General features: G+C 44.5%; 2 protein-coding genes across 2 annotated transcripts; both read left to right on the forward strand.

Moving 5' to 3' along the window:
* Window positions 1–3,564: 3,564 nt before the first annotated feature.
* LOC136297331 (protein Shroom1-like) lies at window positions 3,565–16,729 on the forward strand. Its single transcript, XM_066197156.1, has 3 exons — window positions 3,565–3,757; window positions 13,086–15,908; window positions 16,649–16,729. Exons 2-3 carry the CDS (start codon window positions 13,191–13,193, stop codon window positions 16,697–16,699), a joined length of 2,769 nt encoding a protein of 922 aa, XP_066053253.1. The 5' UTR covers window positions 3,565–3,757; window positions 13,086–13,190; the 3' UTR covers window positions 16,700–16,729.
* Window positions 16,730–16,950: 221 nt separating this feature from the next.
* Window positions 16,951–22,802, forward strand: LOC136297332 (protein Shroom1-like). Its single transcript, XM_066197157.1, has 5 exons — window positions 16,951–17,061; window positions 17,804–18,388; window positions 18,761–18,908; window positions 20,040–20,312; window positions 22,216–22,802. Exons 1-5 carry the CDS (start codon window positions 16,955–16,957, stop codon window positions 22,468–22,470), a joined length of 1,368 nt encoding a protein of 455 aa, XP_066053254.1. The 5' UTR covers window positions 16,951–16,954; the 3' UTR covers window positions 22,471–22,802.
* The last annotated feature ends 4,896 nt before the right edge of the window (window positions 22,803–27,698 follow it).

A 27,698-nucleotide genomic window follows, 5' to 3' on the forward strand; every position in this document is an offset into this window, starting at 1 on the left:
GGGTGCCAGTGAATAGGAAGCAGAAGTCACCCCTGCTTGTGCTGATCATTGATGTCTGCAGGTTTTATCCAGAATTGTGAGTTCCTGCTTTCAGGAGCTGCACGTGAGTGCAGGACACATCCCAGCACAGGGCAGATTAGGCAGCAAACCTGTAAAGTAGCATTAAGATGCAAACTTTGGCCTATAATCCTAATTATTGCTTTTCTACTCTCAAGCAGTTTAGTGCAGTGACCATGGCAGTGCTTGGAAATGAAAGTCATGCCAATGGCAACCCCTGACATGGTTATCAGGGGCGTCATGAGGTTTTATGCACCTCTGGAAGCACCAGCTGTAAAAATTCAAGGCTTTCCTGAAAGTCTTAGCTTTCAGCTAAGAAATCCGCCATATATATCAATATTTCTGGGTGTGGAGAAAAGTTTGAAAACACGTCAGTATACTCTAAAACTTTAGGAACCAAAGGACAAGTAGAATGAACATCAGCTCTGTTGCTTTTATAAAATCACTTGTTGATTTTAACCCTTGGCCCTGTTTATTATGGTTACCATAAGTTTGTCGACTGCAAACCTAAGCAAACTTTGTGATTTGTAAATATCCTGAGAATACTTTGGTTATTTCCTAGTGGTGATGAATGGATGGTGGCGTGCTCGTGGCTGGGACAGGGGTGAGGCTTTTGCCTTGGTTCTGTCATGTTCTCTGACACTAATGTGTTCTAGTGTTTTTAACTGCCAAGAGCAGCTCTAAATTCACTCTTTAGGGGTGTCCCCATCCCATCTCATTCAATCATTATTAGTCATTAAACATCTTACCCTGTGATTGAAACCAAGGATAGAGCAAAGGGCAATTATACAGCCCAAATCTGCAGTATTTCATGTGAAGGCAGTGGAAAGGTTTAATTGCTAATACTAGTGACACATGGATTTACTGTGACAGTGGGGCCCTAAAGGAGCTCCCACCTGCTCCCTGATAGCTCTGCTCAGTGTTCCATGTGTGACTGCAGAGCTTTCCTGGAATCCAGCCTGGGAGCAATTTGCCACTGTGAGATGCACACCCCTCGAGCAGCAAACCACATGGAACATTTAATAACTTCTTTACAAGACAACTGGTTTATAAGCGAGGAGGAGCATTTGGAACATGTGATTTATAGTTGGGAAGATTTCATGATTGGTGAATGCTATTATCACACTCACAGTGCTGTGTATTAGTGCAAGTAACTGGTGAAATTTCCACTGGTTTAGAGCTCAGGTTTGGTGGCACTGTGGTGACAGGGCTGTTTTCCCAAGGCTTTGCAGTTTTGCAGTTTCAGGTGATCTCCTGACACTCTGCACCTTGCAGAAACTTTCAGCACTCTTAGGTTTGCAGGGATTGTGTTTGTTTTCCAGACTCACACAGTTTTTAATGGGTTTATCCTGACAAGAGTGTGGTAAGAAGAGTGTTGTTCATCCCCAATTAACATACAAGAGACACTTCATTTAAAGACCCTTGAACTCAGTTGTCTCACAGAGACAGCAGTTGGGCACTGTGCTGTGTCTGGAAAAGTCTGGACGCTCTCAGTTCTGACGTGTTGAAATGTCTTTAAAAATCTCTATATATAAGGGCCAAGCCTTACAAAGATCTGTGACGAATCCCAGAGCCAAACCAAACTCTCCACAGGGAACAGCTCTGCTGCAGGATTCAGCTGCTCCAGTCCTGGGAGAGGCAGGAGCTGGTGAATTAACTCTCTGAGGTGCAGGGTGGGAATGATGGCTTTGCCTTCCTCTTTTTTTTCTCGTGTGGTATGCTGGAACCTTGATTGTTCCTGTAGGACTGAGGCCAGGCTTGTCTGCAGCACTGTCCCAAACCAGTCACTCTCTGACAAACCTGCACAAACATTTCACTGGCAAAAGGAATGTACAAAAGTTCCTGTGCACAGGAGGCACCCCTGGAGTTGCCAACTCTGCCCCCAAACCAGAGCTCTGCTCATCACTCGGCAGGAGAATTGCTCAGGTTTGCCTTTTTCCCACAGTGCAGGATTATTTTCCTTCTCATTTCTCGGACTGCTGGAAATGTCCCCTTACCTCTTATTGCAGAACCCTTGATCAGATACCAAGTCACTGCTGGGTGAAATAGGATTAAATGCAATGACTAAACACTGAGTTAGTTACTGAGTAACTTCCCAGGAGCCCTTCTCCATACTTGGGGAGTTACTGAACACATGTGCTGGTGAAAAAAAATCGAGCTGTGGGATGGTCTATTTGCATACAGGACTTCGAAGAGAAGCCTGGGTGGTTGCTCACAGAAAAACCTCAAATAGGGATTAAATGAATTATCAGTGAATGGTATCCTAGAGGCTCTTCATGCTCAGGAGAAGTGGATTGAGAATGCCAACAAAATGATGCCTGTCCTCTCCAGCTGCTCTGCAGTGAACCCAGTTCCAAGCTCTCTCTGATGGCTTTGGCACAGCCTTGCTGCAGAGCAGGGTGAGGCCAGGCACAGCCCAAAGGCTCAGCCTGTGTCCCACTGGAGACCACTTTTGTCTTTCCCAACATGTGAAAACAACACAGCCACAGGGGAGCAGATTATTTTTGCAGGAAATGTGGAAAGAATGCCCAGTGTTCCCTTGAGAGACAATACATAACAAATCAAAGAGCTGTGGTCTGCATGGCATTATCCAGCTTAGTTTGAGGGAAAAAATAGTGGCACAAAATCAGCTTATTTTTTAAGCCCATCTGGAAACTAGTGGGAATTCATCTCACTGAATAAGACCATTATAAATTATATCAGGCTTCATCACATATATTTGGAGACAGAAAAAACTTATTGCAGAGGCTTGAGTTGATTCAGAGTCATACAACACAGAAGAAAGCCTCAATCTGTGAGCCTTCTGTGCACTTTTATGAACAAAATATTTAGAAATAACTAAAAAGCCCCACAAAACTAAAACTGTACCATATAAAACACAACTTCAGAGTTGCCTTGAGCTGCATTAACTTTTACTGTACAACCCTTTTTCTCCCCCCCTAAGAAAACAAAGAAAGAAAATCAAATCTAACCCATTTTTTTGGATTAAATCTAACTACTTTCACTCGGATTGAATTAGTTTTTGTCTAGCAGCGTTTCCCAAGTGCCCCAGCACAAGGGCTCTTGGCCCGTGCACAAGTGACCTCAGGCTGGGGACAGCACGGGATGCTCCTGGGGTGGAGACGTCCCGGTGGGATGCACAGCAGTGCTTGGGGCTGCAGGGCACAGAGGCCTCACCTGGCCTCTCCGCTGTGGCCTTGGCAGCGTATTCATGGAATTTTTCAGTCGTGCCCACGTGGGAGCCGTGGCCGCCAGCCAAGAGCTCAGGCAGAAACAGCCCCGTTGTTAATGATTGACTGGTGAGATAATGAGACAGCCCAGCCCACTGTTTGCTTGCTTTCCTTCTCCACTGCCACTGTGCCACTGCTGTGCACCAGAGTACCACAAACCCGGGGCAGTGACGGCCTGTGACAGTCACCCCGCAGCCGTGATGCCCGTGGAGCCGCCCTGGGACATCGTGGTGCTGAGGTGACAGGTGAGAGATGGGAATCGCCTCTGTCACTTGGGAGTGCATTGGGATCTCTTCAGGCTGTGATCTGCACAAGTTCTGCTGCACTGACTGTGGGATCTTCTCTGCGGGCACAGCTGGAACGTGGAACCAGAGCATTGGCTTCTGTTTTGTAAAGAGAATGTCGGAGGTAGCAGATGTGTCCTGTCTGTACTCATTGTTCACAGGACTTCAGATTGCTCGAGCTAACAGGTAACCTGGTGTATGCAAGGCGTGGAACTGGATGAGCTTTAAGGGACCTTCTAACCCAAACCATTTTGTAGTTCTGTGATTCTGACAAAACCAAATAACATCTGTGTGTGTGTGTGTGTGTGTTTTAGATGCCTGTACCTGGTACATACTGTCTTCAGCAGTTGCTGTGCTGTCTATTTGTGTATTTGCTTTACGCAAGAAAAGAAAGAAAAGAACATTCTGGTTACCCTGTTGTTTGTATTGTGTTTGCTGTAAGTCTGGAGAACATGATTCTGCTGATCCATGGTCTAAGTAACTGCTCCTTACCCCATGGATAAGTGCATGTGTTTGGGGAGGGATTCAGTGAGATCCCAGTGCAGACCTTTAAGGGCCCCAGTGCGTGGTGGATGAGCTCACTCCTCTCTCCTGACAAGCAGATATTCCTTTATCTCAGCACTGTCCCTTGAGCAGCTGGGGGACACCACAGCTGTCCTTGCACCTCACAGGGTTTGATGCAGAGTTTGTGTGAAACGGGGGTTTGGATGCTTGAGACACCCCCAGCCATGCCAGGTACCTGCAGCACTGTGGCACATGGGCCAGGTGTGGGTGCTTGTGGCATCGTGCACATGTGCCAGGTGTGGGTGGCATTGTGGCACATGTGCCAGGGTGCTTGTGGCATTGTGGCAGCCACTCACAGGTGGTTTGGGAAGTCTCAGCAAAAGAGGAGGTGCAGTGTGCTGTCCCAACTCTGCAATGCAGGGCAGGCAGAGCCAACGATCCCACTGGGGAGGGGTGACTTACACGTGTTGCAAGAGCACATCCAGCACCAGGCATGAGCTGGTGGATGGTGGTTAGAGAAGAAAGCATCATGTTGGACAAACAGGTGTCCAGGTGCTGTGTTTTCTATTAATCCTTTCTCCCCAGCAAGGGCTGACTCAGATCCCAGGTGCCCTGCAGAGCATCTGCTGCCAAAGTCCATGTGCACCATCTGAGGCACCCTTCTGTAACAGCCAGCCTGGAAACACAGGAAGAGGCAGGATGGATGGTGGAAAATATTAAAACCACATTCTGAAATGTTTAACTTGGGGCTGGAAGCTGTCTTGGGCACACATAATTGCACCAGGCCACCTGAACTTCAGGACTTGTTCTCGGGATCTCTGACCGCGAAAGATGGAATTTTCATAGGGAAAGATTTTCATAGGGAAGTGAGTGAATGTAACCAAATAACTGAGGATTTGTATAACGATTTGTAACAGAAAAATTATCTTTAAAATCCTAAAGTTATCGGTGTGTTGTAGTGTGTAAGGGACCAGTTGCATCACTGCTGTGGACATGGACAGTCTAGAGTGTCACCTGAGTCTAATACAAGCACAGGAGCTCTGCTCTGTCCTTGAGTGTGCAGATTTTGGGGGGTTTTATAGAATAAATAGGTCTGTGTTAAATGGGCCAGGTAAAGGGTCTGGCAGGTAGACATTTTTATACAGAAAACACCTACCTTGGTACAAAATGTTCTTAATGATTCTCCAGCACAGACAGTGTTTGAGGCTAATGGTGAAATGCAGGTTAAAGAGGACTGGTTTGGGAATTCAGAGGGGAATTTCTGTAGAATGGGTGAAATATAGAAGGGTGGATCTGCAAAAACTCACACCTTTCTGTTTGGATGGGGACTAGTTGTTATAAAGTGCTACAGACAGGCAATCATTTGGCCCCTTGCTGGTATGTACCCAGTAGCCCCTCTGACTGCCACTGCCACTGCTCTCTAAATTACTCACCTGTTATCAGAGGTGAATACCTGTCCTGGAATCACCTGCTTAGGGAAAGCCTCTCACAAAAGCTCTGAGTGCTGCCTTTTCCAAAAAAATTAATTTATGCTTCCCCCAGCATTTTTCCTCTGACATCTCCTGCCAGCCTTGCAGCATGTCTGGAGGGAGGCTGAAGGAGGATGAGTTTAGTTTAGACACTGAGAAGAAATTCTTACTGGGAGGGTGGTGAGGCCCTGGAACAGGCTGCTCAGAGAAGCTGTGGCTGCCTCAACCCTGGAAGTGTCCAAGGCCAGGTTGGATGGGGTTCAGAGCAACCTGGGATAGTGGAATGTGCCCATGGCAGGGTGTGGAACAAGGTGATCTTTAATAACCCCTCCAACCCAAACCGTTCTGTGAGTCTGTGATGCTCTTTGCAGAACACGGGGTTGATTTCTGCCCCTAATTCCAAGTAACTCCCACCCCACCACTAAACCTGCTCTAATGTAACCATGGGATATTTCCAGATTATTTTTAACTACTAATCCAGGTTTTCTTTTTTTTTTGTTGTGGAAGCCAGAGATACATTTAGTGAGATTAGGCATAAGCACTTACAAATTCTGCCCAAACAAAAGCTATGGGAAAACACTGGAATGCAATTTTTGCCAAAGGAACCGAGCTGTCTAATATATTATTTCTTGTGTATATTTGGTGGTTTCCTCTTGTTCCAGTGGAATGTTCTGTAGTAACTGGATATTGCATTACTGTCTGCCCCAGCCCAAAGGCAAGCACAATTTTGTTTAACATCTGGATGAATTAGACTGAAAACAGACATCCTTTGGAAAGGAATAGTTTCTGTCTCCTGTGTCAAAATAAGAAAGAGCTAATGGCTTTTTTAAAATACCAAATTAATTTATATGACTTCATAATCCTTGAATTATATACAAGAAAATGGAAGTGCTAGTATTGTTTGCCAATTATATTTTAGACTGCTGCTCTGAAAGAGTGGAAAAGTTACATGATTTACTGAGGGTAGTAAGGTATTAAACAAAATAATTGGTAGTTAGGAGGGGTGCTGAGAGGCCTGGGTTCTGCTCCTGCTGTGGGACTCAAATGTGTGCTATGAACTTCATGAAGATATAGAAATACACTATTCTGAGATATATATTTTTTATCTTTTATATTTATAAACTATATATAATTTTTATATATTATTATATGTATTTATATATATAAAATCCCACTTCATTAAGGTGAACTGGACACTGCTCCTTCCCCAGTCAGTGCCTCTGGATCCATCTTTGCCTAAAACTGGAGCTGCAGCAGGAATATTTTTCTCATTGCAGGTTTGTCTGTGGAAAACATAACTACAGCAGGTATAAACTGGAATCTGCAGTGTTGTTCTGGCCAGGATTCTTGGACTGCAATTAAGAGTCATCCATAAAGCGTCTGAGAATAGTTTTATATTAGAATAAAGCATATGTAGGTGCCAGAAAACCACAATTCTTCAAAGATAAGATGGCTTCATGACATTTTCCAGCCAGCCAACCCTCACTAGTAAGTTTGAGTGAGCGTTGGCTCTCCCAGAGCTCTGATAAAGCTGGAAAAGGCAAATTCTGATCCAGGCAGTGCTGGGAATGCATCGGGTTTGGGATGTGTGGCAGCTGCTGAAGCTGCCTGTTATAAGCACTTTGGTTTTTCTAATTATAGGCAATTAATAATGAAAATGGTTTTAAAACTGTGCTTGCACAGATTGCTAACCAACTACCAGCTCACAGAATTCTGGACTAAAACCATGTCAGTGAAAGGAGATGTTGAACTGGATTACCCCTATTTAATGTCCAATTTCTTCTCTTGTGAGCTTGACTTGCTGCCTAAGCTGTGGGAAGCTCAGTGCAGCCAGGAGTAGGTCAGGGGGACTATGAGAGTTTTATTTTTCCCTCATGTTTCTTGGACAGCCTTGCTGGGAAGCAATCAACATGGAAGAAATGAGAAAACATCTTTATTATATATATTAGTTTAATGAAATTCTATTAATTAGTTAATTTAATAAAATATATATTAATTCTAAAGACATGTTTAAAAATCAGCAATGTCATTAGATTTTTTTTTGCTTTTTGCTTTTTAGTACTTTAGAGTCTGTAATTTTTTAATGCTCTTGTGGTGTTTTTGTAGCCTGTAAAAGCAGTATGGGGCTTTTTCTTACAGCATCAAATGAACTTGGTTAGAGTTTAAAAAGAAATAAGGAAAATATGATGACATTAAAAGGGATAAAATAGAAATGGATGGGAAGAAATGCATACATTTGGGATGAAACTGTGATTTCTGGCAAAATCATTTTCTGAGAAGCACTTAGAGAGGCAGAAGAAACAATATTTGGTGTTTAATAGAATAGACACTAATGCTGATGGAAACCAAGAGGAATTTTTGAGGCTGAATAAGGAAAGTCAGGAATTCAAGGACAGTGGAGGAGTACGTATGTAGTGGGTAACTGCTCTAATTGAAAGGGTCAGACTCTGTTGGGTGCTCAGAAAAGGTCTCTCATGGGGCTGTGAAGAATTGCCAAACCTGATCTTCCTCATTAAATCCTTGGCCAGAGATTGGGCCACAGCTCTCACCTCCAAAAGCAGTTTATTTGGGCCACAGCTTTTCATCACCCAGTAGGCATGTTAGGCCAATGCCAAACGTTCCTGTCCATCAGTGAGATGTCATCCCAATGGGAAGTGACACCAGGAAGGTGTAGGATGGACCCATTCTGGTGCTGTGGCTCCAGCAAAGCTCCCATGCTGGTCACCAGAGATCTCTTCCTTCTCTAGGGAGCCTGGAACAGCAGGGTGAGGAAGTTTAGGAAGATTTGTCTGTGCCCCCACACAAAAAAGGGGATACTGAGATGCATTTTAGTATCATTGCTTTCATCCTTCTCTGAATTTCCCACGACACTTTGATAGCTCCAGAAAGCCTCAAGTGTGGATCCGTGGGTTTTACTGGAAATGTTTACATTCCTCAAACTATGGTGACATTTATTTCTGTGCACACAAGGCATAAACCTTCTCTAAATCCCACTTGGGCTCTGTTTCGGGACTGTGTGACCATTTGACTTCCCTGGCTCCCAGTAGCAGAGTGAACCTTCCTCTGGGCCTGGAAGCCAAATGTGAGATTTTGTCCTTGTGTGTTGATGTACAATATCCTTGGTGACCATTACCTACTTGTATGATGCTTCTGGAAATTGCACTAAATGAGAAAAACAGTGGTTAGAGTCTTCAGAAATCTTAGCAAACAAAAAAAAAAATACAGATTAGCAGAAAGTGTGTTTTTTCAGTCAGTCAAAGGCAATATCATCTGCTATGTTTGCCTTCCTGTTTGAAACCTAAAGTTGAAAGTCCAAGGGGATAAAATTGTTGATTACAGGCCAGAAACAAATAATAACAAAGGGAAAGTATCTATTTAAAAGGCAGAGAAAGAGAGAAATTGTGACTTTCAGAGATGCTGGGCACAAAGGCAATGCCAGCCACACTTTCCTGAATGTAGTATCCTTCCATTTCTCCCACCCTTTCAACAGTCACGTCAAAGTGATGGAACGTGAAGACTTTGGACATTTGTCTGGAATTTCTGGATATTTCAGAGCGTGGTCAAAGGAGCAGCTCTTATTTCCAGACATCTCATATCTCAGAGGTAGAGTCACTAAGAATGCATCCATGTTGTGCGGGGGCAGGGGTTTCTGTCCAGGAAGACCTGGGTGGAGAACTGGGAACCTGTGCTAGGTCACCAGCCATGACCTGATGAAGGTTCCTGGGATGCCAGAGGCTGCACCTGACATCCCCAGGATTCTGGCCTCTCTAGGCTGCCCTGGGAAAGCCAGGAGGATCACCTGCTAAAGCAAGAGTCTCTCAGGTGATCTTTTGGTAGCAATGAGATCTCACGGTTTGGGGAGCAGATGGGTCAGGTGCTGCAGAGTATGCAACAGATTGGAATCTGAAGAATTCCAGTTAATATTTACATGTAGTGTTTACCCTTTGATAAGGAACAGGTCATTCACAAATGTGGACATGACATAATATTGGTAGGTTGGTCAAGGTGTTTGCTTTGCATTTTGCACACTTGTTCTCTTCTGGAGAGCACTTGTGTACTGTAGTTTGTTCCAGATGAACAGCTGTGGGTTTCCCCTTTATTTTCATGGAGCCATTTGTATAAAAAGGGCAATTACACAAAAAGAGAGCTAGGAAGGTTTGAACTCTGCTTGTGCTTGTTAAGGAAAATTCTCGTTCTTGCTTCTGTGATGGAAAGATTGTGTTGGTCACTTCAAGGGAGCTCCACAAGTACACAAATTATTGCAAACTGTGTTATGTGCCAGGGGCCGTTTCTCCTGGGTTGTTGAGGGCAAATCAAAGACTTGATAGAGAGAATAGCTGTGTTTCTGCTGGGTGATGATTTGTTCAGGCAAGCATTGTATATAAGTGCAGGTGAGTTACGGATCAATTATGGCACCTAGCAAACTCTAAATGAGGTCAAACAAGACCAAACTGTAATTACAATAAATCTTGCCCTTATAAGACGGGTAAGTTGTTCCCTGACTGTGCTCTGGAGTCACTAGGTTTTCTCTGTACAGAGTTCATTTTGCTAACACAAGAGGCTTTGACATACTGAGCTGCTTGCAAAGAATTCAAGATTGTGCAATGCAAATCACCCTTCCCTAGAACAGAACAGGTTGATGTGGATGGAAGTTAAGTTAGCCTCTGTTTTTAACAACAAAGAACAACAAGCAAACAACTTTGGAACTTAATAGGTTGGTAGTGGCTTTATTTCTTCCTTGAGTATGGAGTGAATACACTTCCCTGGATTCCTACAGTGTTAATACACCTCTGTGGGAGGGCAGATGGAGATAGTGCTGAAAGCAATCTTGCCCCCATATACTGCAGCCGTATTAATTACCAAAGAGTGAACAGCCTTGCCCTCACAGCCATGGGTGTGATAAGAGTGAGTGAGCTGGTTGGGGTCAGTTGGAGTCTGCTGGCTGTGCTGTGAGGAGGAAGGGACAGGAGGTCGTGTCAGGGACAGAAGGGGTCAGATGTCATCAAGGGTCACACAGGGTTAGGTGGCCATGCTAGGGACAGGAAGGAGCCAGCTGGAAGTGCAGAAGGAAGAGAGAAGAAGGAGAGAAAGAGCCAGAGCTGTGTAGAGCTGCCCATGGGAGGCTACATAGAAAAGGTGTGAGGGACTTTTAGATAACAAGGTGCTGATGCTTGAAGCCTTCTTCGGGTCAGTCTGACCTCTGTCACACTTCCCTTCATCTTTCTGTGGGTTTGGTTCCGATATACTTTTATTTAACATTTTTCTTCTGGCTTTCAGTGGTTTACAATGCAAGTATTGCAGGCCAGTCTGGAATAGCACGTTGTATTCCAGCCTTGCCAGAATATATCTGAGATCCAGAGACAGCACAGTCCATGAAGGAGCTCTACCACCTCCCTGCTGAGAACAATAATGTCCTTGTTCATGTCAGTTGAGTTTTAAGGACATTAACGATTTTCTCTTATATGGGAAAGAGAGGGCAGTTTCCACACAGTTCCTTGAACACATTGAGATAAACGATTCTGCTGCCAGGGTTTAGAAAATATCCTCTTCAACAGAAATAAGACAAGTTTTCCCTAAGGTGTATTTCAGTATCAGTCAGAGGTACTTACCTCAGTCTTCTAAGATACTGAAATTATATTTCCTAATACTTCTGGTATCATGGTAAAAACCTGAGTCAAAAATTCTTCTCTCTATTGCCAACTTCACTGTAAATCCCAATGAGGAGCTTGAAACAACAGCAGGAAAGAGATCTTGGGAATGACTGGTACAGGAAACCAGGAGAGTACTTCCATAGATAGACACGAACTAAATCACCACAGTTACTTGGATTCTACACATTGCTGTGAAAAGTTAGAGCCAAATTCTCATTGTAAATCAGGGTGGCTCCGTTAACTTCCATGGAACTCTGCCAGCACATCCCAGACAAAGACTTGGCTGGGTCTATTTACAGCACCATCAGTAAGAGCTGCTTGGAGAGATTCCACTGGGAGAAAAATTTAATTAAAATGAGGGAGATAAGAATGACAGAGCAATCTGTCTTCTGGATCGCTTGTGGAATGGTTTGATCCTGTGCACCCACAGCACCTTCAGGTACTGCTGACCTCTCCCAGCTCAGTGAGACCCAGAGGTCACTGCCATGGGCCAGACTTCAGGGCACTCTGTTTGCCTAGGAGATGTAACTGCAGTGTGATACACCTTGGTACCTCCCCAGTCTGCACTTGGTGTCATTGAAATCATTCAACCGCCTTTTTTTCCTCAGTGGTTTCAGAAAATCCAAGGTTTTCCTTTCACCAAGTATCTAAGGTGTTTATTTCTTTAAATTCCTCAATACTCCCTGGTGAAAAGGATGGGGAATGGCAGCACCAGCCTATTTCCTTTGTTATTCACGGACAGACAATTAAATTCCACAACTGTGTTTTAAATCACCTGTAAAGAGGGAGAGAACTCCAGACATCCTTGAGTTGGCTTCCTACTGAAATGTTAAAAACCCAAACATCCAAAAAAAAAAAAGCCCCCAAAACCAGCAGGCAAATTACCACTTTGTGGTGTTAGGCTGTTTTCATTTCCCAGAAACTAGTTAATTTATTTAGTGGGCCTCACCAGTCCAAGTTTCATTTAAAGATTAACTTGTGTAATTTGGCTCCTATCCTTCTCTTCCTTTGGCTCAAAATGAGCGATACCAGAACTGTCTTTGAAACAAGGCAGGAATGTGGTTTTGTTTGTTTCTTTTTAATTAAAGAGAAACATCACCCTGAAACCTCTCTTTCTGCCAGCTTTTTGAGGTTCCACCACAGAAATGTGATGTTGCAGAATAATGTCTGGTGAGTTCAACCTTTATGAATAAATCAGACATGTAATATTCTGGAGGGATCTGGACACAGTTTGTGTCTCCTCGGAAGGTCTTTTACTGGAGCAGCTTGTTGATGAAGCTTTTCAGGATGGATTCTTTGCTTTCTTTTAATAACTGATCAGTTTCTAGAGCTGGTTTAAATGAGAATTACTAAACAAGGTTGCTGGAAAGCACCACTCTAGTGCCAGGTCCAGTCTTTTATTTGGGGCTCCTACTGCCTGGGGACACGTCACGTCACGGGGTTTGGAGCTGGCAGAGGCAGCTGAGAGGCTCACACTGTTGGTGTGAGAATCTCCTGCTGGTCTTCTCCTGGCCCACTGGATTGCTACTTGTGGAGATCCATTTGTTAAACTAAACCTATGGGCACCATGCACAGAGGAACTGTCAAGTGCTGCTGATAAAAACAGGCTGTTTCCCAGGCTCTGCAAAAAATGTGTATTTGTTGTACATGAACTCTGTGCTGGTGTTTTTTCCTAGTCCATTTGGGGGTTTGCAGGGAAGTTCTGAGCTGCAGCCATAAGCATTTGGCCATCTTTTAAAACCTGTGACTTAGGACTGACAGCAGAATATCTCATCAAGATGCTCTGTCAGTCTCGAGCCACTTTTTATAGGACTCTGGGAAAGGTTTTCCAGGATGTGCCGTGAGAATCTTCCCACTGAGACTTTTTCACACATTTCTCTTTCTTTTCAGGATCCTCTAGATATTATTGGAATGTAACTGTAGAGAAAAATGTTCATTTCTAACAACTCGGCTGTGGACTTTTAATCAGACTTGGATTTCTGGAAATACTACAACATGACTTCAGCTGGGAATGAGATAGAAAGATGGACTCACAGGCAAGGTGGCAGAACTGGGAAGCTGGTAGAGCCTGTGGCCTCTCCTGAAAATGATCATCTTTTGTCAGTGAAGTCAATCAGCAGCATGGAGCACTTCTTGCACCTCCCTGGAAGGGCAGACTCTGCTTACAGCTCTTTCTCAGGAGGATCAAATGTTCCCGAGTACCCCACACCATCGTGCCATGGTGAATATTTCTGTGTGCCTCCAGAGCAGGTCCCATACATGGACTCGGAATATGTCACAGGAATTTATAATCTCAGTGCTGCACACTCTGACCTCAGACCCCCCCAGCCATACAAGGCACCACACCTGAGCACCCACAACTCCCACAGCAGCAGTCTCACAGATGGCTGTGGAATTACTCCCACCCAAAGGACTTCAAATCAGGGACCTCCAGCCCTGGCAGCACCTCCACTGTCCCCTCCCACACGACTGGACAGCTTTAACATCGCTAACAGACACTTGGAGAAGTCAAGAGAGAGACAGGGCTCTGCAGGGCACCCTGAGTGTGGTGTGCAGCCAGCTCCTGGTGTGCGGGACAGCCAGCTAGCAGATAGGGACGTACCACGGAGTCAACATCGGGATGCCGTTACAGAGCAAGATGTAGGGCCTAATAGGGAAAAGACTCTGGAAAACAAGGGCCTTTCTTGTGATGTTACCAATGAGGTGTCAAAAGTCCAGACATTAAAGACGGAGGAAAGTGGAGAGTGGAGCCCATCACAACAACCTACAAAGAGAAGCAATCCACGCATTTTCAGAAGACCTTCTTCATTCATTTTTCAAGAATATTTAAAGACGGACTCTGTGGTGAATGTCCCCAAAATACTTTCTGCTTATAATTCAGGTCATGCTAATAAAATTCCCAAAGAGATGAACTCCAGATCCTATTACCAAGCACATTCCAACCCAAATGCTGTTAATGATACACAGGAAGTCAAACAGTGTCCCAGGGGTGTGCCTAAGCCAAGTGCCAGAGAAGCAGCTCTGCCAAGCACTGTGCCAGGGCCCAGCCAGAGGAAAGAGTCCTTGCCCTGTGCTCAGGGCCCACTCCATGCTGAGTGGCATTCAGACATGGATCAGGATGTGTTTGAGGACAGTTCGGAATTAAAATATGCGGAGAATGCTCTTCTAAATAAAAATGCTCACAAGAAACTGAACAGTTACACAGACAAAAATCAGTGCTATGTTTCTGAAGGAAAAATTACGAGCAATATTAGGGAACCAGTCCCAAACCAGCAAAACAAAGTGCAGAGGTCACCACTGTCCTGCAGCTGCAATGCTATGGAAGTGGAGCACCCTCAGTGTGAGGAGCTGGATCAGGGAAGGAAGCAGTGCTGTGATGGCACAAGCCAAAAGGCTTTTTTCAGACCAAAGCAAGATTCCACATCATTATGTGAAGTCCAGAAAGAAAACCAAGGTAACAACAGCAGTCCTGACCTCAGCACATGTCTGCAAAAAGAGGAATCTCCTGCTGAGAAACACCAGCCTGTATTTCAAACACAGCTCTCAGGACAGCTTCAGGACAACCACGGTGGTGAACAAATAACCAGGCAGGCAACTCCCATGCTTTACTATCTTTCTACAGGGAAAACCACCAATGTCCTGCACCCCAACAAGGACTCAAGGAGGTCACCAAAGGAAATTCCATCAAGCAGCTATGCTGCCTCAGCACAGTGGCCAGAGATACAAAGAGAAGGCCATCAGCTTCAGAGGAGCAGCCACCACCATCAGTGCAGTGCTGATGATCTCGTGCTCCAGAACAAAGATCTCATTTTTAGGAGTCCTGCCTCATTCACAGAAGAGAGTTTCCAGAATGACTACATAGAGAAACTTAAAGTGGCTCAGAAAAAGGTTCTCAAGGAAACCTCCTTCAAAAGAAAAGACTTACAGATGAGTTTGCCTGTCAGACTGAGACAGAAATCCTCTAAAAGGCCATCAGTTGAACACCTTCGGTCTTTCTCATTATCCAGTGCAAGCGAGGATGCCAAACCTGTTTCTTGCTCCCCTTCTCACCTAGAATCCTTGGAAAGTTTCAATAGAAATGAAGAAATAAAGAGGCCACAAAAAGGTCAAGCAGGGGGAAGGAAAAGGATAACCCAAGAGCAAAAGAAATTGTGCTACTCTGAGCCTGAGAAGCTCAATCACCCAATGGATAAAGAAGTATCATGGAGCCAAGCTAGGGATGAAATCACTGAGCAAGATGCAGTGGCATCCAGGGGAAGGGATCTGGAGAACAGAGGAAGGGCACTTTCCAGTTCAAGTGTCTCCAAGACAGAGCTGAAACAAATCCAGCACAGTGCACTGATCAAATACATGGAACGAAAGATCAGCCAAAAACCAGGTGGTTCACAACACCTCCCACTGTATAAGCCACCCCTGCAGAAGAGGCTGTCAAATCCCAAAGGTCCTCCTGGCCAGATTTCCAACCCAAATGGAAGCGGAAAGATGCAAAATGATGAGGTTTTCTGCCAACCTCTCTCTGAACAAAGGTCACCAGATGTTTTTCCTCCTCTGCCTTTTGCTCCCCCACTGAACGTGACCAGCAGGCACAATCCCAGCAAAGGGGACGGGAGCTGTACCAGCAAGTGTCCATCAGCTGAAAGTCTCCCACAGGCAGGTGGTTCTGCATCTGGGAGAGCTCCTGAGAGACCAAAATCCACTCCTTCTTCCACACAGGTAAGAAACTCTCGCTGTGGAGACAGAGACAGGGACGCGGCATTAACACACCGAGTGCGCGCAGCAACAACGACCGTGCATTGTCCTGCAGCTCCTTTTATAGGGCTGTCAAGTTTCCTGTGCCTACAGACGTGATTGGTCAGGGGCCTCAGCTCCACCCAGCTCATTGGCCAATGATGTGGGTGCTTCAAGGGGATTGGCTGAGGTCCTCATTTGGGTTTGAATCCGACCTATGGTGTCCTGGGACTTGTTTACTTCAGGCTAGGCTGGTCAAGCTGGTGTCTGTGAGCCAAATTATCTGTGCAGCTATAGGCCAGCCATATCTGTCACAAGAAACTAGTAAAAGGGAGCATAAAGAAAGTCAAGAGGGACTCTGGCACTTGGAAGATGCGTTTGCAGAGAACATGTGCTGTAGGCAGGGCGAGGCTGTTTGTGCTCCAGCAGCCATTATTGTTAATGACAGCAACTTCATTCGAGCCCTATCCCAAAAAAGATCATTATAAGAAGAATTTTATAAATGGCCAACCTTTTTTGGCTCCTGAATTTGAAAGAATTTGAAAGACGGTAGCTGTCAATATTGTTGAGAATAAAGAAGATAAAGGGACAAAAAATAAATAATTTAACATACCAGTAAAATTACCCTACTGAAGAGACTGGCAAACTTCCACCAATGCTGAATTTCTGAATTGTTATGAGAGTAGAGTTATCTTTTGTTGACAGCTGTTCTTTTGGTTTTCTAGGAGGAAAAAGAAAAATGGGCTCTACGTAGGAAAAGCATAATAGCAATTTAATTAATAAAAAAGAGGTAGACAAAAACACCCCCGAAGATTAAAAAAAAAAGAAAAACAATGAACAAAACCCAAACCTTTCCACCTAGAAAAAAAACAACAACAACTAACCAAAAAAAAAAAAAAAAACACCAAAAAAACCCAAACCACAAACAAAAAAGCACAAATCTCAGTGAATTTACTTGAAGACCTACCATCAGCTTCCCTTTCTGGGGATAATAAACACGGAAGTAAAATTAAGCAGCTGCTTCGCCCGAAATGCTGGTTGTCCCAGTGTGCTGTTTTCCTTTCCAGGACACGTGCAGATGTGCCAGAGGTGCAGCTGCACCGTGCCCGCGCTGTGGGAGCAGCCCCGGCATCTCCAGGTAAGGCTGTGAAGCTGTGCCTGGGTACAGCCCGTGTCCCAGGCTGCCTTCCTCCTTCTCTCTCGAGATCCTTCGCTGTGCATGCGGGAATATTCACCCGCTCCTATCTGGGCCAGTCTTTAGAATCGTTCCTACCGCGCGGAGTGGGAAGTGCCAGGCGCCCCTGAGCAGCTGTCCCTGCACAGCCGCGCTCCATCAGATCTCTGGGATCACAGCTCCCTCATCCGAGCTCGGGAGAAAACAGCACTTCCAACAGCTCGGAGATGCCCACTCCTGGAGAATATGTGATAAGGACTGGTGCAATAGGGGATTTTGGTCTGGTTTTTTTTAAAGAAAAGCAAACAAACAAAACCACAAAAAAACCCACCACACCTGTGCTGTTTACACATCACTGACTAGGAAGTTTGTGTTTTAACTCTCCATATTTGCTTTGCTAGTTTGAGGAGCATCACGGGAGATAAACATCTGAACTTTGCCTCAGCAAGGTGGTGATGATGACTCTTTTGTAGTAAAATAATTTCCACTCTTTCAAAAATATCCCAGTGGTTTCTGGAGACTTGAATGGCTTATCGAAAAAAAAAAATCTTAAATTTCCTCGTTTAGCAGGTTAGCATAAAAGTAACTGAAAGTTCCAGACAGAGTCGTAACATCAGAAACATTTGATCATAGCTCTTAAGCAGTGCAAAAATATCTGTTACAGAGGGAATGTCCCAAATAAAAGGAGCTGTCTTCTTCCTTACAGTTTCTGTGATCCTGAGAAAAATGGACCCAAGACTCATGAACACAATGACATAAGTGGACGTGTGTGTGGTCAGGATAAAAAGGAGCAGGCTTCTGAAACCTCTATTCCTGTCCCAAGAGGTGGAAGCAAGGAGAGTGTTCAAGTGGAGCAGGAATGCAGAACTCAGTCTCTGAGTGGGAATGTTGCACTCAAGCATCCAGAGCAGTGTGCTGTTTTCTCAGCTGCTTCTCCAGAGCAGGAAATGCATCTCCACACAGCATCAGCTCAGCCTCAGCAAGGAGACAAAAATCCAGCCAAAGGTTTACTTGCCCAGGAAACCTCCCTGCAGAGCAACCACGATGATGTTCCCCTGGAGAGAGAGACACACCTGCCCAAAAGGAGGCTGCAGTCTGCTCAGGACCAGCGAGACCAAGAGCTTGCTAAGGAGATCATTGCCAAAGACAGTTCTCTGGTGGACGTTCTCATGCCTCATCCTCTTAGAAAAACTGCTTTGGATCTGATGGAGGGTTTGTTTCCTGTTAACATTTCCATGCTGGATAAATCACGCAGGAGAAAGGGAAGGCTACAGCACGTTCAGGAGAATGGGTAAGTAGACAAAAACAATTATCTACCACTTTGGTCCAGTTTAATGTATAGATACTACACATACTAGTAGTAAGATGAAGTTGAGCACATTGTTTTATTTTTGTTTCATTAGAAAAACATATAGCTTTCTGATTTACATACCAAGAAATGTCTGAGGCTAAGGGTATATGATAGAAGAAAAGTGGTTCAGTGGTTCCTTATTGAAGGATGCAAATCTTTTGCTCTTTATCTTCTAAAAAACTAAAAGATCTGTTGTAGTGAGAAGAGAGGAGACTGATTCTGAAGTCAAGATGGATAAAACTATGAATTCAGTGTTTGTGAAGAAAACTGTAGGTGTTCACTACAAGTATTTATTTTCTGTTCCAATTGCAGGAAAAGTCATGGAGATAGACCAGAAGAATGTCTGAAATCTGAACATGAAACCAAGCAAAAGAGCAAACATCCTGCCTCTATGGGACACCAAGTCCTGAAGAGGAACAGAGACAGCACAAACGAGCTAGATGACATCACATCTAAGAAAGTATGTAGATGACCATCACAGGAACCACTGCTTCTCCATCATAACAAAGAAATTCTTATTAATGTCATTATTACTATGGATATTTTTTATCCCAATAACATTTCACAGGTGACTTTGAATCAATTTTTGCCAGTAGGTGAAGTCCTGGAAAACTGGCATATTGATCAGAAATGGTAGTATTTAAATCCTGTCTGATTTGACTCAAATCTCTCATCTATCATCATTAAAGGTCTCCTTGCACAGCCAGCTCCTCTGCAGCAGCAGCAAACTCCCAATTTAACACTCAAATCTAATCTCAAAATCTCTAAAATAAATTAGAACTGGCAGCCCAAATAAGAAATATTTTTTACTTTGAGAGCTGTCAGCAGCTTCTGCACATTCCAGTGTCCAATTAATTCCATGCATGCAGAGAATGGGGGACGTAGCTGGACAGTGATAGAAGTATGGAGCATGGAAGGGGGATTATGTAGCTTTGCAGAGTTGGGTGGGCTCTTTCCCCTGGCCATGCTCCATCTCAGGTAATGACAATCTGCTTTCCTGAAGCTCCTCCTGCTGTGCACATTACCTGCTGTCTTACTGCTGCTCCTGTTCATGGTGGCATTGTCCAACTTCCAAAGAAGCTGATGGTGTGCTCTTGCTCAAGTCTTGAGGTCTTTTTCCACATAATTTCCCTTTGAAACAGCCTCCTCTAATTACTTTTCTACCCAGGCACCATGTTTGAACAGCCCATTGGAACTGACTTTTTCTGTGCACATGATAAGTGAAATTCCAATCAGTTCTTCCAAAGCTTGGTATAGAGCTGGGACTTCATGTCTTAGAACAACAACTCTGTGTAATCATGTTGTAATCTTTATTGCAGTTCCCTTCTGACTGACTGGAAACTCTCTGAGCCAGAGAATATATCACCAGCTAAGGTGATTACCAGTAATTTGCTTTTCAGGGTTTGAGAATTAAGTACAGCTTAGAAAATATTGCTGCTTTTCTTCCCCCTTCTTTCTTTCCTGTGGCTTAAAATTATTTTAAAAATCAAAATTTTGGCAAAGACAACATGAAGAAAATCCATTCTCTAGAAATGATACGGATTCTCTTTGGCAGTAACAGTTTCTGTGATTTTTCTTTTTCTTTTTGCAGCTGGAACTCATGGCCAGTCTCCAGTCCAGGCTGCAGGCACTGTGGGAGGAACAGGAGCTGGTTCTCCTGGAAGTCAGGGAATGTGCCAGGTGGGGTGAGGAGCTGGAGGTCATGGTGAGAGACCTCTGCAAGCCCAACGAATTTGAGCGCTACATGATGTTCATTGGGGACCTGGAGAAGGTGGTGAACCTCCTGCTCTGCCTGTCCAGCCGCCTCGCCCGAGTCCAGAACGCCCTGAGCAGGATGGATGGCAGCACAGAGGATGAGGAGAGGGTGAGTGACAACAAAGGGGTTCAATTTGTTTGGTTCACTTCTTTCCAGGTGTAGCTATGCTCAGCTCATTTGTCTGACAGCTTATTTAGTCTATTAGTTGTACATTATCCCAAGCAGGTGTTGCCCAAGCAGTGTTTACGTCCCAGGATGGGCCGTTTCCCCATGGCTGAAGCAGAGCAGAGCAGTTTTCTGATCCTGGTGAGGACCAGGGTACAGTGCTGGAGCACAGGAGTGCACAGTGAGCCTGCAGCTAGGTGCTGGGGGCCAGCAGGAAAACCTTGAGAGGCTCCAAGCCAGAGGGGTGGCCTTTGGACCTTTGGGCTGCTCCTGTGCTTCACAGGGCTTTTTGTGGGCTTATTTTTCCACTAATAATTTCATTGCATTCATTACTGCCTTTGAAGTCATACTTCACTAAATGGGTTTGTCCTAGCGACCAGGAAGGTGTGGTCTTAACTGAGATAAAACTCACAGAATAGCACTAAAAAGGTCCTTCCATGCAGTGTGTCATGGAGAGCCAGGATTCACCTCTTCCAAAATGTCAGTTGTGTTAATGTGAATAATTTTAAACAGTATTTCATACTTTCACTTTATGGTAGGCAGGGAGGATGTTGTTTCTCTAGTATTACATTTATACTCTTCATGAGAAACACACTTAAATAATTTATTCAAATATTTGAATAAAATGCCTAATAAAGACCTGGTTCAGTCCTGACATTTTTAACAACCATCTCCCACTAAGTGCATTTGCCCTCATGTTGGCAAAACCAGCAGTCTCAATCTTTGACTCCATTTTTAGGGTGTCAGTAGTGACCATTGCTCTGTGCTCTGTTTATGGACACTGTCCTGGAACAGGACCATTTTCCAGCAGCGTAATCCCTATGAAAATTATTACAGCTGAATGAGAATTAGCTAAAGGTGAAAAGTATAAAAATCCTGTAGAACAAGAAAGGCCCAATTCTTTAAAAGGAGCCTTTGATGAACAGTTACTGTCTACATCACAGTAATTTTAGCACTCTAATGCCTTTTTATGGTTTTAAAAAATCGAGAGCCAGACAGGGTTAAGGGATAAAGGGTTTTTACCTTGGCATTTAATAAGGATCTTTATGGTGCACCACTTCGCTAAGGTGGAACGCACCAAAATGCACACACGCAGTAGATCACATATACAATTTACAGACCTTACAAATGAGCATATCTAAAAAAGATGCCCCAATGGGATGACTGGATGAATAGCATGATCTCCCCCCATCCTGAGGAACTCCCCCTTGGATGGGCTAAATCGTAGCTTACAGGATATGTTCTAGAGGGGGCCTTGGTTTCTTAAGGCAGCATAGGGCTTTCTGCCCTCCAGCTGTGAGGTCTCTGGGGAGTTTGGTCTCTTGGCTTAACAGAATGCTAGGTCTATGCTGAGTTATCAGACTTAAGGAATTACAAGTATGCATGCTAAGAGTACTGAGGAGATATAAAAGGTATATAAAAGAAAAGGCAAAAAATCATCTTGGCATCAACACCGACCTTTTAATAGAAGCCACTCTATCTTTTTAATATGTCAGTGGCACTCTGGCCACATGCAACATACCAAACCCAAAGATACGTGCCTCAAAGAGCTTCTAATTCAATGAAGATTGTTACAGAATACTTTGAAATGACCAGAATGTTAAGTATATTGATTTTTTTTCATGAGGGCAGCATAGGAGAAGTGAGCCTTGATGGCATTTACTGTGTGCTTACCTTACAAGCCACAAGAATGAGTAATTCAATTAAAAAAAAAATCAGGTGGAACACAAAGCCCACAGGAGGAAGTGATTAAATTAAATCGACTGTGGCTTCCAAATGAAGAAATGGAGTGTGGCAGGAATGATGGGTTCTCATGGTGTGCTGCTCTGTTTTTTGATTCCATTAGCAATCGCTGAATGAGCGGCACAAGCTCTTGTCTCGACAGCGGGAAGATGCAAAGGACCTGAAGGACAATCTGGACCGGAGAGAACGTGTGGTCTCTGGAATCCTTGCCAAATACCTGACAGAGGAGCAGCTCCAGGACTATCAACACTTTGTTCAAGTCAAGACCTCCTTGCTGATTGAACAGAAGGACCTCGAAGAGCAGATTAAATTTTTTGAAGAACAATTAGAGAATCTCGAGCAAAGCATCCCCATCTAACACCCACCACCAAGCCAGATATTTTTAAATATTATATGTGATGTTTCCCTGGAAATCCAGAGGTACTCTCATCACAGGGCTCAGTTTGGTGAATTCTTCCAATCCTGTTTGTGCCACAGCATTGACAAGTGTTTAGATTCTCTGGGATACTCAAGGCACACTCTGGATGTGCCCTCCACTTGGACAGTGTCTCACAATGTGTAGCAAACTGCCCTGTGGACATGACTGATAGGATTCATTGCTCCTATTAACTGAATGTGTATTTCCCCTTCTTCTTGTCTGTCCATCTGTTTCCAGATTGACATCATCTCAATAAAAGAACCATACAAATATTTGCCGCTTGTGGGCGGGTTGAGTCTTTGAAATGAAAAATTCTGTGGGTGTTCAGATTTGAATTGGTGATTGCACAAAGCCACAGGAAATGTTATGGACCATTTCAGTGAAACTCCTGCACTTGTTTCTACTGTTTAAATGTGTGACACAGTAATAATACACTGTAATGAAGGAAAATAATTACTTCCTTTCTTGCCAGTTGCCACCCATGGGTCTTTCTTGGCTCTGAGTAATCCTAGTAGGCTGTTCAGAGGAGGTTAGAAAAAGGGTGGTCTTCATTGACATGAAATAGACAATCAGTGATGTAGCCAGTTTAAATGAACAGTTTTGGGAATCATAAACTCTGAGCTTATTCCTGCACAGTCATTTGCAAAGTCCTTGCTGTGCTTTTGAAGAATTTACTTTTCAAGCAGCACCTTCAGGGGCTTGTTTTTAGATCGTTTTTAATTGTTTCCCCCTGAACATGGGGAGAAAAGCTCTGCTGCAGACTGGGCCAGGAGGAACCACTGGAAGAGATCATTCAGTTTCAATGAGACTTAATATAAATCCCTTGGCAAAAATATTTTAAGCCAGTGTCTGCATTGAGTCAAACCAGTGATGTTGCTGTATTTAAAATCTCAGTAGTTTTTGTTTGCAAGAATTCAGTGAGAACAATATGCAGCCTAAACTACATACCTAGACCATGAATAAGGCAGCCACTAATTAAACTCAGGTTTCTTCCACAGCCAAAACCGACGTCCATTGTGCTGGGCTTTACCAAGAAATCTTTTACTGGTGGTGTGTGTCCTGGCTGCAGTAAGTATCACCACCACTGAGAGAAGCTGTCGTGTTCCTGAGGAATCTTTCTTGGAATTGCATGTCACTGGGCACAAGAACTCTGGGAGCACAGTGACCAAGCTGCCAAGTGTACTGTGGTTGTCTTAATACCTGAGGGAAAATGGCCAGACGCTGTAGATCCTGTGAGTAATCTGCACAGTGGTTCTCAGAAGGCCATAAATACAGGCTTTTAATACAAAAATCTGAAAGCTGCCTGTTGAAAGTGGTCTTTAAAATAACAGAAGCAATGTTAATGGAGTCAGTGGAGAATTTATAAAATACAAGCAATGTTAAATGAGCTGTTTACATGATTTGAGAAGCCTGTCTTGAAGGTACACTTTATTATTATTCCTAGCTGAGGGAAAAACACCTGATTGGAAATAGGTGTTTTGTAATTGAAGCTAATGCTTGCTTTCAAGGGGAGAAATGGATCTGCCCTGTTCAGCTTATCTTTTTAGGGCATTGTGCCATGAGGAGGGCAATTGCTACCCCTTCCACAACTGGCACTCACACGTATGCTTCAATGAGCAATAATTAAAAAATAACTTTTACTCTGTTAAAAAAAAAAAATAGACTCCTTAGTATGGCGTTAGACTGTAAATTCCATGCAAAGTGAAAAATAGACACAGTGACAGCATCAGAACCTCTCTGCAGGCAAGCAGAGACCCCTTTTCAAAGCACCAGCAGGTCTAGATTGTCAGGTGGGTCTCTGTTTTGATACTGATCATTTGTTAAAAATTTATTAGGAGAGTAATGGTGAAAGGTCATGCTGGACCTCAGCCATGTGCAGCATTCCTGGCACACCAACATATGAAAACATGGTAAGTGTCCTTTTCTGCTCTGGTCAGCTGCAGCCTCTTAAAGTACAGACTGAAGCCAAGAAATAGTTTAGGCACATGCTCTTGAGTCCTATTGCCTTTTGTTGAAAGTTTGGTATTTAGAGCACTAGTTATAATCCTCTACCAACACGTGGCGGTTTGTTCCCAACTTCAAGTCATGCAGCATAAGAGGCAAGATGGCCAGAAATGCAGAGTATCTTCATTTTACATCACTGCGATGCCACACTGCTCCACACAGGGTTGGTTTTTTTTTCTGACCCTTTACCATCAGAAGACAAATTTAAGACTTGAACTCTCAATAGCATAACTGGTGGTCTTCTTGGGGAAGCAGATCCACAAGGATTATGGAAATAAAATCCTGTGCCGTGCTTGTATATAATTGCTGCTCACACCGTTAGTCGCCAGCCTCCCATTAGTGCCTTCTGCAGCAGTGGCACGGAGTTTCCTCCGACCGACCCGAGCCCTCGGAAAGCCCCTGCAGGAGAATTCTGCACCTTGGCAACGCCCCCGTGCTGGGCGACTTGTTGTGTAAACGAAGTCAGGTTGTGTAAATTGGGGGAGTGCAAGGAATGAAGAACCTGCCTGGTACCTGTCCCTCTGGGAGAGCAGGCAGGAAAGCCCCGCTGCCGCCCGGCCCTGGGATCTCCTGTGGCTGCCTGCCAGCCTGATGCTTTCATAGGTAAAGCATCATGTGAGCCCGGCTCCATGGAGAACTGTAATCGGAGCCCTGCGGGGAGCTGTCTCCATGAATTAATGACGGCTGCATCCAGGAGAGTGCAGAACAGCAGCGCTGAGGAGAAGGAAGAGGGGAAAGTGGCAAAACGCAAGCGCCCGGATCTCCCTGTGGGGCGGTGGGAGGCTGGTGGCATTCCAGGAACGATCTCTGCATCTCGCTTGGCCACCCACACACAAGTGGCGTGGGGGGGAGGCTCTGCAATAGCTTCTGTTGTGCTCGGCAGAAGGAGGTGGGCCTGATTTTGGGATGACTTGTACTGCCCGAGGCAGAGGATGAGCCTGTGGTGCAGGTGCGGGAGCGGTCAGGGGGCAGCAGCAGCAGGTGACAGCAGCGTCCTGGCAGCAACTGAGAGATTTTAGACACAGGAGCTCGTTTAGAACTTCATTTAACATCCACGGCGATGTGTGGGAGTCACTGCTGGACCAGGAGCTGCTGGTTCAGCCTTTTGGGCACTAAATTGAAGGATTTTAATTATTTTGTTTTAAACCCCAGCCTCATTTTCTTCACTGGGGCGTTACGCTGGGGATTTTTGTGTGTGGAACTAATTAAGGAACAGAGAGCTGCAGGAGTTAATGCAAATGTACTCTGCAAAAAGATTTATTTGGTGCTTGTGAGAGCTGCATTTAATAAGTAGAAGGATGTTCTCTCTGCTTTGAGAATTCATGGCAACCATCTGAATAAATTTTTTAAAATAAACTCAGAGCAGCATTGCAAAACTAATCTTTTGTGCCTGGAGGGAGCCCACATAGACATTAAAGAATAATCAGCCTGTAGGAATCATGCAGGCTCCGGGGTTCACAAAAGGCTCTCAAGAAGCAGCACTTGAACTTCAGTGCTAAATGAAGAGAGGCATTAAAGGTTATCAGAGACTTTAAAATACCACATGAGCCTCGAAGCTGAGTCATCTCGTAGATAAATCCATAGAGAGAGAATATGGGCTGCTCTGATAGTCTTGATTTAGAGAATAAGAGACATTTCTAAAAATGTGAATAAAGACCCAGAGGTCTTTCTAACAGGTTCAGCCCATGGTGGAAGAGCAAGAACATCCCAAAGTACCTCAAAAGGGAACCACTTGTGAAACAATCTCTCCAGAGATCCCTGCCCTGTGAGCAGCTCCTGATGGCATGGCTGGTGCCTGCAGGAGCCCTTTCTGGGTTTCAACTGCTCCCTGCTGAGCACAGGGTCAGTGTCACCCCGATGTCACAGTGGCTACTTGGAGAGGTCTGGTCCGGAGCTGATCCCAGCCTGGAGTGAAGCTGTAGTTCTTTGTTGCAAAGGGGAAAACTACCACGGGAGAGTGGTGGAAGAAAATACAACACAAAAATCATGGTGAGAAAGTCTGTCTGTACCGCTGCAGTTTGTTACTGTGACCATACTGGTGAATCTTACTGGTGTGACCATCTGCCTCATGCAGGAGCCTGTGGGTGAGGACACTGGGGAAGGCCTGGCATCCCAGTACAATCACCTCACATCAAGGGCTTGTGCATTTGGGTATCAGGTTCTGTTCAGGGGAAATGGGCGTTCTTTGGTTTGTCAGCTGTGACTCCACAGTGCTGGCTGTGCTTCTCAGCTGGAGTCTCTCACCTTGTCTGGAGGGTCTCAAGGTAATAGGGATGGATGATTTTCCTCCTGGAGAATGGTGGTTTGGGTTTGGCTACAAACTCTTGCTTTCAGGTGAAGGAAAGGAGAAGAAAAAAATGCTCTACCTGGGACAAATATAGAGCGGAAGTTCTACCGAGAAAGGGAAGGCTGAACACTGCCAGCATAATCTTTATTGTGCACATCTCTATGTTCTCCTCGCAGAAAGGGAAGATGATGTACTAAAGCTGTGCTAATATTAACAGTATGGATCTATTTTGCCTGCTTCCAGGTTACACACACAGTATAAAGGCTCAGTGTGCCTAATGACTTGCTTTGTCTTAGAAATTACTGAAATAAACCTTGAAACTGGAATAGAAATATTCTTCATTAGGATGCAGAGTTTTTGATCTGTGTTGTCCTGCTGTGTCCCTGCTCTCCCTATGCAGGAAACAAACACCACACTGTTTGTGCCCATGCTACATGCTGGCCAAGTCCCTGTTAACAACCTCTTAATTTGGGGAGTCCCACAATAGTACAAACAACTGGAAAGGGCAGAAACTGCCATGTCGCCATTTTATTCAGATTAATATGCAAATCAGGAGGCAAATACATCCAAGGAATGTAGGTCATGGTGGAAACATGAAGAGAGGGAGCAAGAGATGAGCAATGGGGAATTAGGGGACTGTCTAGAAATGCTTCCTCTACCTGCAGCTGGTGGCTGCACCTCCCATTGGGCTTTTGGAGTTACTGTAACTCTTCCACTGGACCCTGGGTTTGTGATGAAGCTGAAATCTCATTAAGACTCCTCTGCAGTACAGGAGTGGCATTTCCTGGGTTTTCACAGTCCGTGTCTCTGTGCAGCACACACAAGAGAATGGAGACAGCCAAAACCCTCTGTGAGCCTGACCACAACCACACTGCCT

Source organism: Chamaea fasciata, unplaced genomic scaffold (assembly GCF_029207755.1).
Source record: "Chamaea fasciata isolate MVZ Bird 193981 ecotype frontalis unplaced genomic scaffold, bChaFas1.0.hap1 SCAF_15, whole genome shotgun sequence".
NCBI lineage: Eukaryota > Metazoa > Chordata > Aves > Passeriformes > Sylviidae > Chamaea > Chamaea fasciata.